General features: G+C 49.7%; 2 protein-coding genes across 6 annotated transcripts in view; both read left to right on the top strand.

Moving 5' to 3' along the window:
• The window catches only part of TAF1 (TATA-box binding protein associated factor 1), a 137,040-nt gene extending 131,967 nt beyond the window's left edge, over positions 1–5,073 (top strand). The window contains exons 37-40 of one of the 3 annotated variants that reach the window (XM_075917993.2): positions 155–253; positions 512–665; positions 1,367–1,544; positions 2,791–5,073. In XM_075917993.2, the coding sequence (XP_075774108.2) occupies positions 155–253; positions 512–665; positions 1,367–1,544; positions 2,791–3,007 (648 nt within the window). In that variant the 3' untranslated portion in view covers positions 3,008–5,073. Of the gene's footprint in view, positions 1–154; positions 254–511; positions 666–1,366; positions 1,549–2,790 lie in introns of those variants that run through there. The other 2 variants (XM_075917992.2, XM_075917994.2) reach the window with 2 other exon arrangements.
• Positions 4,928–16,115, top strand: part of OGT (O-linked N-acetylglucosamine (GlcNAc) transferase) — a 100,411-nt gene continuing 89,223 nt past the window's right edge. For 2 of the 3 annotated variants that reach the window (XR_012900194.1, XM_075917996.1), the window contains exons 1-2: positions 4,928–5,073; positions 14,273–14,453. Coding sequence is in view for 2 of the 3 variants with exons in the window: in XM_075917996.1 (XP_075774111.1) it covers positions 5,037–5,073; positions 14,273–14,453 (218 nt within the window). In the remaining variant the exon portion in view is untranslated. The remainder of the gene's footprint in view (positions 5,074–14,272; positions 14,454–16,115) is intronic. The other variant, XM_075917997.1, reaches the window with a different exon arrangement.

Here is a 16,115-nt window from a genome sequence, read left to right as displayed (position 1 = left end):
GCAGCAAGAGAAACCAGGTGGCAGATAATGCTACATGGTCTTGGAATATTTAGGAAGAGTCCCTGTTCCAGGGCTGGATTTTTCATTGTGGTATGGGTGTCAGTCACCACTGGTACCTTCCTCAATGGTATTGCTATTTGTGTTCCTTATTCAGATGCGCCAGGGACGAGGTAGGCTGGGCGAGGAAGACTCTGACGTAGATATTGAAGGGTTTGATGAGGATGAGGATGGGAAACCTAAGACTCCAGCCCCAGTGAGTATATATACAGAAATCCCATCTGTAGTCTTTGCATCCTCATGATAGAAGACTTCATAGTGCAGGGAAAGTCTGCTGGGTCTGGCACTCTCGGTGACCACAGAATCCACAGCAATGACAAATCAGATAGTTACCTGAAATCATAAACCTGTCAATATAATAACAAATGACTGAGTATACTGCCAATGTGCCAGATATGTCAGCAGCTTTGTGTATGACCTTTGATCTATACCATTCCCATTTTGTGTGATCTAGGAAGTTGAAGATGGGGATGGTGACCTTGCTGATGAAGAAGAAGGCTCAGCACAACAGCCACAGGCTAGTGTTCTTTATGAAGATTTGCTTATGTCAGATGGGGAGGATGATGATGATGATGGGAGTGATGAAGAAGGCGATAATCCCTTTTCATGTAAGTCCTAGTCTTTCAATCACAGCACTGAGCAGGAATCAGTTGTTGCCAAACCCAGCCAATTTCCATGCCCTAAAACTTCAGTAGCATACACTGCAATATTTGATTGTAGATATACAAGACACTGTATACTCATATATTGGTTACAAAGTTTAGATGTTATGGTGCAGTTACAAAGGAGATGTCAAGAGCAGGAAGAAAGAACCAGATGAATTTAGATGAAGACTAAGATGAAGTGGAATAGCAGTGAAATGCTAACTGTAATCAGGAGAGAATGTTGGGTGTTCACACCCGATTCAGATGGTGGAATTCTGAAGCTTGGAAGAAAAGAGGCTGCAGTTCAGATGCAATGCTGAGGGATACGTGGTCTAAGCGGAGCTGCTGGTGCAAGCTCGCATGAGATTTGGATAGTAAACATGAAACATGGGATCCTGTTGTGAAGGACTGGAAAAGGGCACTGTTCAAGCTGCACAGGTTGTCTGATACAGAACACAAGGTGAAATGGATGAGTAAGAGGAGGCAATTATTTCAGTGCAAGAGTGACAGATAAGATGCTGTGTGGAAGATAGATGGTTCTTGTGAAAGAGGCAATTATTATTGAAAACCAGATAATATTGCAGACTACAAAAGTATGCAAATCAATCCACCAGGTAAAACAGCTGTCAAGATTAGTAAGAGGCTCTTTTCTGTTTGTTGCACAGCTATCCAGCTGAGTGAAAGTGGCAGTGATTCAGATGTGGAGCCCACTGCAATGAGACCAAAACAACCTCACGTCCTTCAAGAGAACACACGAATGGGCATGGAGAATGAAGAGAGTATGATGTCCTATGACGGAGATGGTGGAGAGACCTCTCATGTTATGGAGGACAGTAATATCAGGTAATCAAAGTAGAGAATAATAGAAATGTAGGAATGCAAGCTGCGAGGCAGTGGCTTCAAGTTTTTTTTTTTCCTTGACAGCCAATTGAAGAAAATTGTTGATGCCCATGACCCAACATAATTATCTTGTATCTAGTCTGTGGTGGGACTGGGGATGTGGGATTTGGGTGGTGGCCCTGGGTTTGGGGGGTATCCCAGGGCTGGTGCAAGTAATTGGGGTGTAGAGTTGGGGCATGGGCTTCCTTCCAGCAGCTCCTGGTCAATGGCACAGTGGGAATGCAAGCGATGTTCTAATTTTTTCCATCCACGTGTGGAATGAATTTTATGTGCACAGGGTGTGACACAATCCTCGCTCAAGCCCTTTGCCCTGGGACCTCTTCTGGAGTCATAAATCAACCAGAAACCCTTTCTGGTGCAGTCACCAATGCCTTTTATTGTCAGTGCCAATTTCCCACCACCTTCTATTTACAGAGCTTTTGTTCACAGTAACCTCAGCCAGCCTCTCCTCCTGCCTGAGGTGCACACTCATGCTGACTTCTCCCCTGTGGCTGCTTTATATAGCCTTCTGGCTAAAGAGGCCCACAGGAATGGGCTCACTCAGCTGTAGTGGCAGAGCTCTGGCTTAGCCGGCAGACTGTCACAAGGGGCATGCATGGTGGTTCACCACCAGTAGAAACACTGCTAATCAGTTGGGCAGTATTTGAAACTCTCCTGCACAGCTTACAGGGGACACTGGTGCTAAGGCAGGCTCCCTGCCTGTCCTGGAACTGTGGACTCTGTTGTGCCCCATAAGTGGCCAATAGCAGGTCTGGTTCCTAGCAGGTCTGCGCAAGCGGCTCTGTGTCCTGCTCTGATCTGCAGGCCCTGCCTCTCTGTTCTCATTAGCCGGGAACCCGTACTTAGGGTGGGGGCTGCTAGCGGAGTCCTGTGGCCCCCTGCCAAAGTGTCACACTTGCCACTGGATACTTCTGGGGTGCAGTGTAGTATGATGCTGGGACAGTCAGGAAGTCTTATTTAGAATGCCTGCTGTTAACCTGGTCACCCTACAGCGAGTAGGGTGCCTTACACAGTGCCTGACATTGCTTTACTCAGTTTTGGGTTGTGATTCGTATTTTGAAAACCACTGCTATAAGGGAATCTTTCAGTTACCAAGTCCTGACATTTTGAGCAGCTCTCCAGACTCTCTTGTTTTTTTTGGAAACAAGCTGAAAGTGTGTTTGTAATGATATTCCATTCTTTCTTTTAGTTATGGCAGCTATGAGGAGCCAGATCCGAAGTCCAACACACGAGATACCAGTTTTAGCAGCATTGGAGGGTATGAGATCTCGGAAGAGGAGGAAGAGGAGGAAGAACAACGATGTGGGCCAAGTGTGTTAAGTCAGGTTCATCTTTCAGAGGATGAGGAAGATAGTGAGGATTTTCACTCCACTGCAGGAGACAGTGACCTGGACTCAGATGAATGAGAGACCCTTCGTTACCGAGGGATGTAGCACTCGGTGGCCTGGATTTAGATGAATGAATTTCCATCTTTTTTTTTTTTTTTTTGGTACTAAGGGACTGTGCGCACTGTTAATTTTGAAGCATCTTATTTTTCTTGTATAATTTCAATGTTCATAGAATTTTTACAATACATTTATTAAGTTATCTGAATTGTGAATAACAAGATTTAGACAAAGATAACGTGCTGTGATTTGTGCAGCAATCCAAGGGTTCTAGTTACTGAGTATAACTACAGGTTTATAATCTGGTTCACTTTCCCTTATTCTTTTCAGATACACACTGAAAATTTCTTACATATATTAGGCTGGTGTTTAAATACCTTACATTGATCTTTGATATGACTGAGTTAACCAGCCCATACATTTGTTGAAGAAATAAACAATTGAAGAAATATACAAAACTGAGTAAATTTGATTTTTGAACATTTAAAGCATCTGTTTTCTCAGTATTAAAGAGGGCATGGCCCTTCATATTTTCTGAAGTGTTACCCCAAGTATTCAGAAAGTCAGGCCCAAAAGCCTCTATGGATGCTTTCCCTGAAATTCTGCCTACACTAGTTGCTTGAGTTAATGACCTTGAACATCTTATTCACAGGAAGAAATCTTCTGAAGCTCCTTACAGTTTGTTCTAGAAATTGCTAACCCGTCGTCATGCAGGAGGAGTTCAACAGGAATTTCTCTAGGCTTTACTTGTGCTTTAAACTATCTAAGAGTTCATTTTATTTTTGCTTTAATCTAATTAACAGAAATCATAGAACCATGTAGGAAGTGCTGTAGAGCCTCCTGTTCCTCTGCTGTATAACATATTGGATTAATCCTGAAATTATATCAAGATTTTGTGTATTTTGACTATTTCATTGTAGGATGGTGTTCTGTTTCATTGTCCTTAGATTTTGCAATTACAGGCCTTAGTGCCACTTGTGATTTCATAACCACCTTTGCCAGGTATGGACTTGCTCTTCCTTTTATGGGACAAAAGGGAGAATAGATTGTTCACCATGAAATTTAAAATCGGATGGGTTTAGCTGCTACAGTGAATGCTGATCCTGTTCTGTTCTTTCAAATTCTGTCTTCCTTGGAACAATCCCCTTGGTACATATCTACAAAAGGTAGTTGCCACAACTCCACTCAATTATAAATGATGAATTTCCTGACCTGTGTATCTAACTCCTCAACATGTCACATGATCCATTGCCATAGTGTCAGTAAGTGAAAGAAAGGAACTTGCACGGGGCTAGTGCAGGCATTGAAATACCGTTGTAAGGGCAGCGCGTGTGTAATACTCAGTGGTTACACCTGAAACTCTGCCCCCCCGCCCCCGCCTGCGCAGAGACGTGGTAGGATCCGCCTGCAGCCCCCTCACTGCCGGAGCCCCCCGGCCCCATCGGTCAGGCAGGAGGAGGCTGAGGCAAGAGGCGTGGCCAGCCGCCTCCCAGACACGTATCCCGCATGTAGCCGCTGCCGCGGCGCCCCTCCCTCCGCCTGCTCCTAAGCTCCGCCCCAGGGGCGGGGCTGCATCTCCCCTGGCCTGCTTGAGGCCCCCGGCTCCGAGGTGGCTGCGAGCGCGAGGTAGAAAGGGTGGCGTCGCGTGACGCATGCGCGATGAGCGCTCATTTGTCGCAATGGTCTCCTGCGGAAGGATACGGATCAGATGAGTGACAATTCTCAGTAGGGTTCTACGGCTCACTAATGAGAGAGTGCACCGAAAGGAGGCGAGAGCGCGAGTTAGTTCTAGAAACTCATCTGTCGCAACTGGGTTTGATAACGCCTAGGATTCGATCCCTTTTCCTACGCGGACTATTTTGTGTAAGGAAATAGATCCGGCAGGAGCCATACGCCTGACGGGGTGCTTCCTCCGCCGCTGCCGCCATTTCTGGAGCCGCCGCCTTAGCGAAGAGGGGGAGGTTGGGTCGCTGTGGTCCGGCCGCTGGGTCGCGTCGCCTGGATCTCTCCGCGCCCGGGGGAGCCCCGCCCGCCCGCCCGCGCGCCCCCGATGGCGACCTCTGTGGGGAACGTGGCTGACAGCACAGGTACCGGCCCGCGGGCCGCCCGCGGCGCTGTGGGTGCGGCCGGCGCTGGCGGCTCCGGGCCTGGCCGCGCGGGGTGCCGGCCGGCTGCGGCCGTGGGCTGGCTTGTGCCGCGAGCCGCCCGCGATGAGGCCGCGTCGGGCGCGGCGATGCGGTGCGGGGGGACGTGCCCGAGGCCGCTGGCCGGGCTCAGCCGCCGCCCCGGGGGCTCGCCGCGTCTCTCGCCCCCGCCCGGATGGGCGCCACTCGAGTTTCTTCCGCGCTGTCGCCAGCATCCATCGCCGCTTTGTGGCGGCCACAGCCAGACTGCGAATCGCGCCCAGTCCCGTTGTTTGCCTTTTCTGTTGTCAGCTTCCGCTCTCATCATCGCCTGTAAAGCGGCACCGAGCGCGTGTGGATGCGTGGGAGAGCCGTGATGTAGTTCGCACGTGTGTGAAAAGCGCTAAGAAATGTGCCTTACAAATACTACTTAGGAAATGTCTGGAACCATCTTCCGACCCCATCTCCTTAGTCCCAAATCAGTTTTTCAGATCCTTTTCTGTATTTTCAGGAGTATGCACTAAAGTGAACCTAATACTTTATTTCATAAATTGATAGTTTAATGGGAAAATGCTTTTAAAAACTGCTGTTAAGATCAAATCTTTCACAAGAAAAGTAGCTTTATCTTATGTTTTCTATGCTGGTGAGCACTTCATAAAATAACTTCTTGCCACAGGAGGCAATTAAATTATTGTATTTCATCAAGGTATTAAAGTCTGGGATTCTTCAGAAAAATTTCAAATTAGTGTACTTATACTGAACAATATAAATAATTGCTAGAGTTCTTTATGTGCATGAGGGAGATTCTTCCTACAATCTACTATCATTCATTCACTTTCAAAACTAGTTTGACTTGCAGTGGACTCTAGGGAAGGGATTAATTGCAAGAGTACACATTTGTTGAATAAATTGGAATCTATATATATCCATATAAAAGAATAGAGCTCTGATCTAGCTGGCCACCCCAAATCCTCCCAATACTTACATATAGGACCAGATCCAAAATTTTACCGTTGTTAGTTGACACTAGTGTGCCTGAATTTAATTGGTGGGGAGAAATTGCACATTTTTTGAAAGTTTTGACAAAATGAAGGAAATCTGAGTTTGGATTTTTCTAGCAAGCTGAGGACAGTTGAAACAATCTCCCAAATTTGGAACAGAAGTAAAACATCTCTCATCAACTTCCTTATATCTGTCACCCTCAAAGTCTCTAGCCTTAAGTGCAGTTTTAAGCTTGGAACTTGGATATTTGCTTTTTTGGCAAATTGGGGAGAGGAGAGGTTAGAAATTTGTATTGAAGTATCAAAGCAAACAAGTAAATCAGGTTATTTTGTTTCGCAGTTGTGTATGCCATTTCAGTTTTTCAATCTTGTTTTAAGGGTGAGTAATAGTACGTAGAAATTGATTTCCTCCTTTTAGCTTTTTTTATCTTTATTTCTGGCAATAGAAGAACACTTCAACAGCATAGATTTGGAACAAAAATCAGACACCAGCTATTTGAAAGACTAAAACTTAATCAGAGGTAGCACTAATGGAAACTGGGTACCCAACAGTATGGTCTATAGGTAGTCTTTCGAAGCCCTCCACTAGATCAAGATCCTGGAAATACAGGCAGTCCCTGGGTTACGTACAAGATAGGGACTGTAGGTTTGTACTTAAGTTGAATTTGTACTTAAGTCGGAACTGGTGTCCAGATTCAGCCGCTGCTGAAACTGACCAGCTGCCCACTACAGGAAGCCCGAGGCAGAGTTTCTCTGCCCAGGGCTTCCTGGAATCAGCCGCTGATCAGTTTCAATAGCAGCTGAATCTGGACGCCTGGGACAGAGCAGCTGGGGTGCTGCTGTGTAGGTCCCTGCAGCGCCGCACCTCGGTGCTGCGGGGAGCAACCCGGCAGCACCCCACCTGCTCTACCCCAGGTGTCCCCAAGTCAGCCGCTGCTGAAACTGATCAGCGGCTGATTCCAGGAAGCCCGGGGCAGAGAAACTCTGCCTCGGGCTTCCTGTAGTTGGCTGCTGGTCAGTTTCAGCAGCGGCTGACTTGGGGACGCCTGGGGCGGAGCAACTGGGGTGCTGCTGGGTTGGTCCAGTACCGCCGCTCCTAGGCGCTGCTGGACCAACCCAGCAGCACCCCAGCTGCTCTGCCCCAGGCGTCCCCGTCAGCCGCTGCTGAAACTGACCAGCAGCGGCTGAATCAGGACGCCTGGGGCAGAGCAGCTGGGGTGCTGCCGGGTTGGTCCAGTAGTGCCGAGGAGCGGCGCTGTGGGACCAACCGGCAGCGCCCCAGCTGCTCTACCACAGGCGTCCGCGAGAAAAGCCTGATCATCTGGGGGAGGCGGGGCTGCACTAGCTGCGCCGCCACCCTCCCCCCCCCCCCCCCCCGCCAGCAGACCATGGAGACGCAGGCGGCGGGACCGAGACGCGCTGCGGTGCCGCCGCCCAGGTCCTCTGCGGCTTTGCTCTGCGTCTCCCTGGTCTGCTGGGGGGGGGGGGGAGGCGCCCCCCCCCAGCAGACCAGGGAGACGCGGAGCAGCTTTTCTCGCCCCGGAGGACGTGGGCGGCGGGACTTTGGCGCGTCTGGGCGGTCCCGCCGCCCGCGTCCTCGGGGGCGAGAAAAGCCCCGTTCGTAAGTACGGATCCGGCTTAAGTCGGATCCGCGTAACTCAGGGACTGCCTGTAGTTTCATACTCCAGAGTCCAGTTTTCATAGGCTGTGACTAGTAGGTATACACATTTAAGGTTTCGCTTATTCTTTCATCTTATTTTGGGGGTTTGTTTGCAAATAATTTGAGCCAGTCTTTTCTAGGAGTTTTTTGTAGGAGTTTTCCCAAGGTATGGGGTAACACCTGAGGGATTCATAGTTATGAACCTGACCAGCATGTTGCTAATTATGCAATAGAATCATAGAACACTCAAACTGGAAGGGACCTCGAGATCATAAAATCCATTCTAGGCATGTAATTGTGTAGATAACTACATAAGCCTAAATTTATCAATTAATCCTGTAGACTACACACATCCCTCTCCTCCTTGCTTCCTCTGTATCAGAAGCAGCAAAGGAGGGGGGAGCTGACTTTTAAGCCAGCTCCCCATAAGCACTGGATCAGCCTGCTCCTCCCCCCCCCCCCCCCTGCGGAAGGTGAGGAGGTAGGCAGGAGCCTATATGTGTGGGAAGCAGCCACTAGTCTACAGCAGGCCAAGGCTCCCCGCAGACAGAGGCTGTTCCGCCTCACCTATCTGTATCAGAGGCAGGAGTGTGGGTCAGCAGGCAGCCAATCTGCATGGGAGGCTGGTTTTTAAGCTGACTCCAGTTGCAGAATGGCTCCTGCATGTCACGTTATGCTGCTGCCTCTGATAGGCAGCAGCGCAGGGTGGCAGGGGGCTCCCCAGGAATGGGGCCTGGAGTGCACTGGCTGCTGACCCTGTCCCTGAGGACTACTGAACAGACGTGTAATCACTAAAATTCAGTTACATCAGTGATTCCCAACTGTCGGTCCGTGGAGCCATGTTGGACTGCAAACCACTGGCTGCCGGGCCATGGCATACTGCCGGGCCACACCCATGCCTTGAGGATCAGCTCCGCTGGACTCTGGAGCAACTCTGCTCAGAAAGTCCCTTTCCTCTCTCTCGGATTGTCTCTTCTGCCTGTGCCTGCTTCTCTGAATGACACTGCCTTGATGCGGGGGACACTGCCTGAGCCCAGGGACAGGAGGGCACCCAGCGACTGCAGCGTGGCTTGCTGCTGCTGCTGCTCGAGGTGACTCTGGCCAGGCTCCAAGCTGGATCCCTGAGTCCCTGTGGGGGTTGCTGCTGGGCCTCCAGAGCCTGGACTACTGCTGGGAGGGAGGAATCTCCAGCAAGGCCAGTCCCGCTGCTCCCCAGGAGCCGCTCCCAGGACAGCACCCCCTGCCTGGCCCAGCTCCTGCCCCAGGGTGGGCAGTGCTTGGGGTACAGATAAGAGAGATTCTCTCCCGAGAGGTGTCCTGGGGCTGCAGGGGGAGGGTTTGGCTCCAGGCTGGGCCCAGGGAAGCTGCTGCTGGGGCCCAGTGTGTGCAGGGCGGGGGAAGCCAGCCCTGCGGGTGGGTGGAGAGGGGTGGGGGCAGATCAAGGGATGAAGGAGAACAAGGATGTGTGAGGTGGGGACAGGAGGAAGATGCAGAAGGAAGGTTGGATTCAGGGGAGACTTACGGGATAGGTGGGAGCAGGGGTGCAATGGAGGGAAAGGGGGGATGTAGGGAGGGGAGGCTGGGGGAGCAAGAGCAGCCTGGCTGGGGAAGGGAGAGACACAGGGCATGGGTTGTACAGAAGGAGGCGGGGGAGATACAATGGCAGCTCTCCCACCCCATGGGCATACGTCTGCATATTTTCCAAGTAGCTGTGATTTGCAGTTGAGAAGTAGGATTGCATAATTTTTGTCTCGAGCAGTTTTTCTTTACATCTTCAAAATATGCATATATGGAACATAAATATTCTAGTTTTATCAAACACATGAGACTCTTTTTATTACTCAAACTAGACATTCAAAATTAATAGCCCCATGTGTTTTACAATCTTGCCCTCCAAGCAGCTTGTCCTCCCTGGTGAGCCATTCCTGCCTAGGACAGGAGTGGGCAATAATTTTTGTTGTGCGGCTACTCCAAGACCATAGTAATTGGTTATGGGCTGCACTTTCCTATGATATTGATACATGATGAGGGCAGAAGGGAGCTTGGAGTAGGGGATCAGGATGGAGTGTGGGGTTAGTGAGGGGGGGTTGGGTGCAGGTAGGTGGTGTTATCTGATTGAGGAGTGTTGGGGGGCAGGACCTGGGAGGGAATTTGGTTACAGGAGGTTGTTGTGACCTGTGGCTAGAGGATGGGTGCCAGGTGCAGGCTCTGGCTGGGGGGTACGTACTGTAGGTGGCTCTGGGCAGGCTTCCTGGCTGCAGGGAGGTTAAATATCAGTTAATCGAATAGTTGATTAACCTCATGAATTCTTATAGATTACTCAACAATTCTACTTTCCCTGGGGGTCGGGCCAGCAGCCAGTGTACTCTAGCCCCCACTCCCGAGGAGCCCCTTGCCACTCTGCTGCTGCCTCTCGAGCAGAGGCAGCAGTGTGGGGTGTCAGGCGGGAGCTGGTCCATGAGGAGAGCCAATTTAAAACCATTTCCCCTCACGGATCGGCTACCTGTTGCCCCTGTCCAGGGGAGGTGAGCTCCCGCACCAGTTGCAAGCCAGGACTGAGTCAGGCTGCCTGCCCACCTAGCTCTTAATACACTTTAAATGCAAAGCCATGATGGGGGTAGATCCTGGCCAGTGTGAGCCAGGACTGAGCCGGACTGCTGGCCAGCCTGCTAGAAAACTTACTGGTGAGGAGCAAGGGCAATGCGTGTAGTCTCTAGCAGCGTTTCCCAACTTTTTTCTTTAAAGTACCCCTTTTTAAAAAAAAAAAAATTATAGATACCCCAGTACCTACAGTTTTTAGACACAATTTTTTTTCTACCATTGCAACGTATCTGTTTAAACAACTTAATGGTAGCCTGGTGGGCGATGACATTTTTGGGTGTAAAAAGTACAAAAATAATAAAACCCTGTAAGACTTAAAACAAGAATTCAGTTTTCTCCAAATTTCAGTTGTGTTGATGTACCCCCCCTCCCCCGATGTCTCTCGAGTACCCCTAAGAGTGCTACTCTACAGTAGTTGAGAAACACTGGTCTATAGCATTAACTTATAAGCTGTTGTTTATCGGTTAATCAGCTACACTGTTACATCCCTTCCTGGCTGCTTTGGCTCCACATGTTACTCAAAGCTGCCAGCTGCTGGGTCCAGCATGTGCATTTCTGTGTGATGTGCCCCTTGGGAGGAGGGGAGCAGCGAGTCTCCATGTGCTTCATGTGCCCGTAAGCACTGCCCCTGCATCTCCAATTGGCTGGTTTCCAGGCAATGGGAACTGCAAGGATTGTGCTGGGGGCAGAAGGGCAACATGCATAGAGCCTCCCCCTCCATCCATGCTGGGCCCCAGCAGTTGGCTGCTTTGGGTAGTGTGTGGAGCTGCTGCAGACAGCCTGCCTGAGGGTCCCACTGGGCCGTGGTGGGCCATAGCCTAGGAGAATATAGTCTTCAGTGGGTGTCCTGTTAGCTGTCATGGATGGTGTTTATCCCAAGCCTACTTCTGGATGACTTGCTCAGCATAGGTAAGATAAGCAGTGTGTGAGGGCACAAGAAATGCTATGTGAGACTTTCAGGCATCATATGAAAACGTTGAAACAAGTTCTAATTGGAAATACGTCTGCATATTAGGATTGTAATAGGGTAATCGATTACCCTGTAAGCAGGCAGTTATTACAAGGCTTGGCCTGCTGGACCCTGTCTGCAGTTGCAGCAGGCCAAGCTGGAGCAGCCCCGCCTTCCCCACTAAGGCCTGAGCACGTGCCAGGACTGGAGCATTTGCCTGCAGGCGTGACTGGACCACACCGACTGCAGCTTGGCAGTGCCAGGGCGGGAGCAGACCCCACCACCTGTAGGTGCATTGGGGCCAGGCCAGAGCATCTCTACCTGGCTTTGGCAGGCCCAGGGCCAGAGCTGCCTACTCCACCCTGCTACAGCCCGTTGTGCCACAAGGGGTGGGTGTGTGTGTTTACTCTAGGGCAGCGTTTCCCAAACTATGGTCCGCGGCCCGTAAATGCCGGGCCTCAGCGTGCCTGGTGGCTGCTGGCCCTTAGGCCGATTGACCCATCAGGTCGAATCGGGCCCTGCACCTGGAAGTGCCAGTGAGTTAAGAGCCGGGCCCTGCTCCAGCGCTATGTGGAGCTAGGTGTCTCCCTGGCTCTGCCTGGAGCGGGCCCCGCCCCCGCGCATCCTCTCTGGCCCCGCCCCCAGAGCGTCCCCTCGGCCCCGGATGTCTCTGCTGCGCGCGGCTCCTCCTCGCCGCCTGCCGCCCGTGTGCGGTGTTGCACGTGGGCTGGGAGGATGTGACGTCGCGGCCCGGGGTTTTGAAACCCGCGCAAGGCACATGGCAGGGCCTGGCTGGCTCCGGGTTCGGCCTCCGGGGCCTGAGTGCGGACCCCGGCCCTGCAACGGGGAAAGAGAAGGTGGGAACCGGCTCGTGCAGCGGGGAAAGGGGTGGAAGGAGAAGGGGCTTGGGAGGGAAAGGCACCAAGGGACAGGGTTGCGGGAGAGAGAGACAAATGCCAGGAGGCCAAGTGCAGACCATGAGGAAAAGGGCAGGAGGGGAGGTGTCAGTGGGAGGGGGGACAGGGTGATGCTGGGAGAGGAGAGGGGAAGGGCACTGGGGGCTGGAGGGGGAGGTGCTGGGAGAAGGCTTGAAAGAAGGGGTGGGCATGAGGAAAGTCAGGATGGAACAAATTGTGTGTGAGGGCACAGAGGGGCAGGAGGGGAATGGGGCAGAGACTGGTGAGGGGGTGGGTATTAGGGGAAAAGGAGGCACCAGGAGGGCGCAGGGCTAAGGGAAGGTGCAGGTGCCAGGGGATTCTGGGGTGAGGAGGAGGGGAGAGCTAGCCACCGGAAGCAGAACTGGACGGGGGAATCAGGGCAGGCTGGGGATATTGAGGGGCCGGTGGAAGCAGGGCTGCCGGGGGGTGTGAGGTTGGGGGCTGGGAGCTGGCTGGGGAAGATGTGGGTGGGGTGGGAGAAGTGGCTGCTGGAAGGAGGGCTGGACGCAGGCAGCGGGGCTGGCCAAGGGAGATTGGGAGGAAAAGTGGGGGAGACCTGGCTGCCAGGGAGGGGGTTGGGGGAAGTGGGGCTGGCCAGAGGCGCAGCAAGGGGAGCAGGGGGGAGGAATGAATCGGCCTGCGGGGAGTGGGACTGACCCGACCCCGTTCCCCTCTTCCCCCCCCACGCACAAAGCACGAGTTAGTCTGGCACAGGGATTCTACTGTCATTGTCCCCCGCCCCCACCCACCCACCCACACACACACAAACCCCTCGAGTAGTTGCGAACTATCTGGCTGGTAGACACACTCATGCAGCCTGAGCACATTTACCAGCCAGGCAGTTTGAAACTACAAACTGATACATCTAGTAATAATACAGCTTACCTACTGAGAAAATCCCAGACATGTTATATGTCTGGTATTTTCTTCGTTTGTCTTTCTTGTGTTTATATTTTTGGGCTGCAAAAAGCAGAACTGAAAAAAAAAGGGTTCCAATTAAAGTAAAAAGTTTGGGAAACCCTGGTCTAACCAGCTTTCTGTCTGTCTTACAGCCCATTTATCCAATCCATATTCCTTAACTTGCTGGCAAGAATATTGTGGGTGACCATATCAAAAGCTTTGCTAAAGCTGGCACTGGGAGATTTGGGAGGACCCAAAAACAACTTATTTGAATATTCGTAATTTGATTAATGAATATGCAAATATGTAAATGAACAGTACTGGTCCTCTAGGACCAGGAGTTCGTGAATGGATTTACTGGTCCCCGTGTCAAAAAGTTTGGGAACCCCTGCTCTAGGGTCATGCTGTCCAACCAGTTCTGAAGCAGTAGCCACTGTAGCAGTTACTGCTACACTCAACTGGCCAAATAACTACATGTGGCTAGTGTGTTGGACACCACAGCTGTAGGGTTAAGTGGTTAAACCTAGTGGTTAATCTAACATCTTTACTGCATATGTAGCAATCTTTCAGCTTCCTTATATGAAATCTATATTGTTCTTTTTAGAACAGCTATATTATGAGTGTGTTCTAGCTTCAGCTGGAGGGACTAAGTGAACAGATTCAATCTGTTTTCATGCTAAGGTATTTGGTATTAAGGACAGGAAATACAATATTGCTGCAGAAGTCTCTTTAAAAAGAATTTGTGTGAAGTCTCTAATTCAGTTTTTAAAACTCAGTGGTTGCATCTTAATTTTAATAATTTTGTGTGTCTTGAAAAGAGAAACAGGGAATAGTTGGTGACTTTCTAATCAGCTTTTAATATATTGACAGTAAATTACATTTCCCAACTAACTGAGAAAAGGCTATTGTAAATTAAGCATATAAAGCAGTGCTAGAGATCTCATGATAGTGTGGTGATATGAGGATTTAGGAGTTTAAAATGTTAGACACTCTGGTGCTTTACATAGTTTCAGGCATTTTCATTCTTTAATTTTATACACCATATTTTTACAAGTTTTTGTTTCCATTTTCTAACTTTTTGTTTTCCCCCCTAAATGTTTTGGTGATTCTCCAGAACCAACGAAACGTATGCTTTCCTTCCAAGGGTTAGCGGAGTTGGCTCATCGTGAATATCAGGCAGGAGATTTTGAAGCAGCAGAGAGACACTGCATGCAGCTTTGGAGACAAGAGCCTGATAATACTGGTGTACTTTTATTACTATCATCCATTCACTTCCAGTGTCGCAGACTGGACAGGTAGGAGACTTGGAATATCCATGAATACTCGTTACTATTAATACTTCTAGTCTGAAAAAAGAAACTATTAATGCCATCTGAAGCTATGAGAAACTTTGATCATTCTAGTTAGTTTTGTAATCAAAACTGATATTTGATTAAGTACTTGACTGACAACAAAAGATCAGGGCACTAATCATAATTCCCCCTCTTTTCCTCCCCCCCTTTTTTTGGCTTTGGTTATGGTGAATAGCAGCATCCTAGACAACTCCATAGTAGTGTCTAATCTTTTTTCTGGGCTTTTTAACCCTACTTTCTATGGAGTTGGTATCTGAGGTTGGTAACTGATGTTCCATGAAATCACACTCTGCTAGGGATGTGTAATTGGTTACATGCAGGGCGGCAGCCAACTCTCCAGGAGCTGGTTTTTGAGCTGGTTCCTGGTACACACCAGCTCTCTTGCCACCTTGCTCCCGGGAGCTGGCTGCTGCCTCTGTATCAGAGGTGGCAGGCGGTCCCCCATGACCTGGACTGGGAGCCATATGTCACTGTATAGCTGTTTGGGTAACCAGTAAGTTTGTGCTTATTGGTTACCTGTTTAAATGGCTGCACTCTTATAGTCCTATGCTCTACTATCTTGGTAATGGGAGCCTCTGAAATTAGTCTTCATTTAGAAAGCATGTTAGCTTTTCTTAACCCCCTCAGTGCTTTGGGTTTGTGCTCAAACTAACTGAATTGAAGAATAGAGATGCACATGCATTCCTCTGAATCAAGGTTGAGAAGCTAAGGTCCGGCCTTCAGCTTACCTGGATGCGGCCCCTGAGGATCAGGGCTCCTCTCCAGCATTGAGGAGCCTGTGCTGGCGCTTCAGCCTCCTCCTGCCGTCCCACTGCAGAGCTGGAGCACACATAATTTAGTAGACTGGGTCCCCATAGGCTCTGTTTGGGAAAGTGGGGAGAAGTGTCTTTCTACTTCTCAGGCTGCGTCTGAGGGTTTGGGTGATTTTTTTTTTGCTTATCACGTGTGTGCGGCCTCTGACTGATTTTTCTGTGAACTAGCTGTCCCCAACCCAGAAAAGGTTCCCCACTCCTGCTTTAAATAGCTTGTTAAATATGACAGGGATAACTTCTCTTCATGCCGTAAATGGGCAAATCCGCCTCAAGTGCATGTATCAGGTGCTCTCAAACATTTATACATTATTGAGTGTTTCTTCTGGTGCCTCTTGGACACTAGCTGTTAGACTGCAACACAGCATGTTTCCCCTGAAATATGTTCCTCTCTTTGCATTAGTAAGCCTTTGTGTAATTCTCTGTGCCTCAAAGTTGACTCTGGCTTACTTTTACCTTTAAGTTTACATTTTTTTCATGTAGTTCAGATGTTTAAAACCTTGGTAACTGTTCGAGTTATTAGAGGTGTAACTAATAAAATGGTGTGTTCAATATCTCATCATCATAGTGCCTTGGGATCATTTATGTGGTGTAGAAACAAAACAGTTTCCACACCAGCCCTCCCTGTTAGGTTTTTTCTGACTTTTCAATAGATAGTATATGTCTAAGTGGATTGGAAAGAGTGCCAAAATCTGTAGATGTTGAGAAGTATAAACAGAAGTCTTGTAGAGTGTTTGATGCATCAGGTGTGAGCATGGGCTAAAAGCTTTGCAAACTTGTACTTGCCTCTGACACA

The sequence above is a fragment of the Pelodiscus sinensis genome, chromosome 13 (genome assembly GCF_052426305.1).
Source record: "Pelodiscus sinensis isolate ZL-2025 chromosome 13, ASM5242630v1, whole genome shotgun sequence".
Taxonomy (NCBI): Eukaryota; Metazoa; Chordata; order Testudines; family Trionychidae; genus Pelodiscus; species Pelodiscus sinensis.
This window is presented reverse-complemented; position numbering and strand designations above follow the sequence as displayed.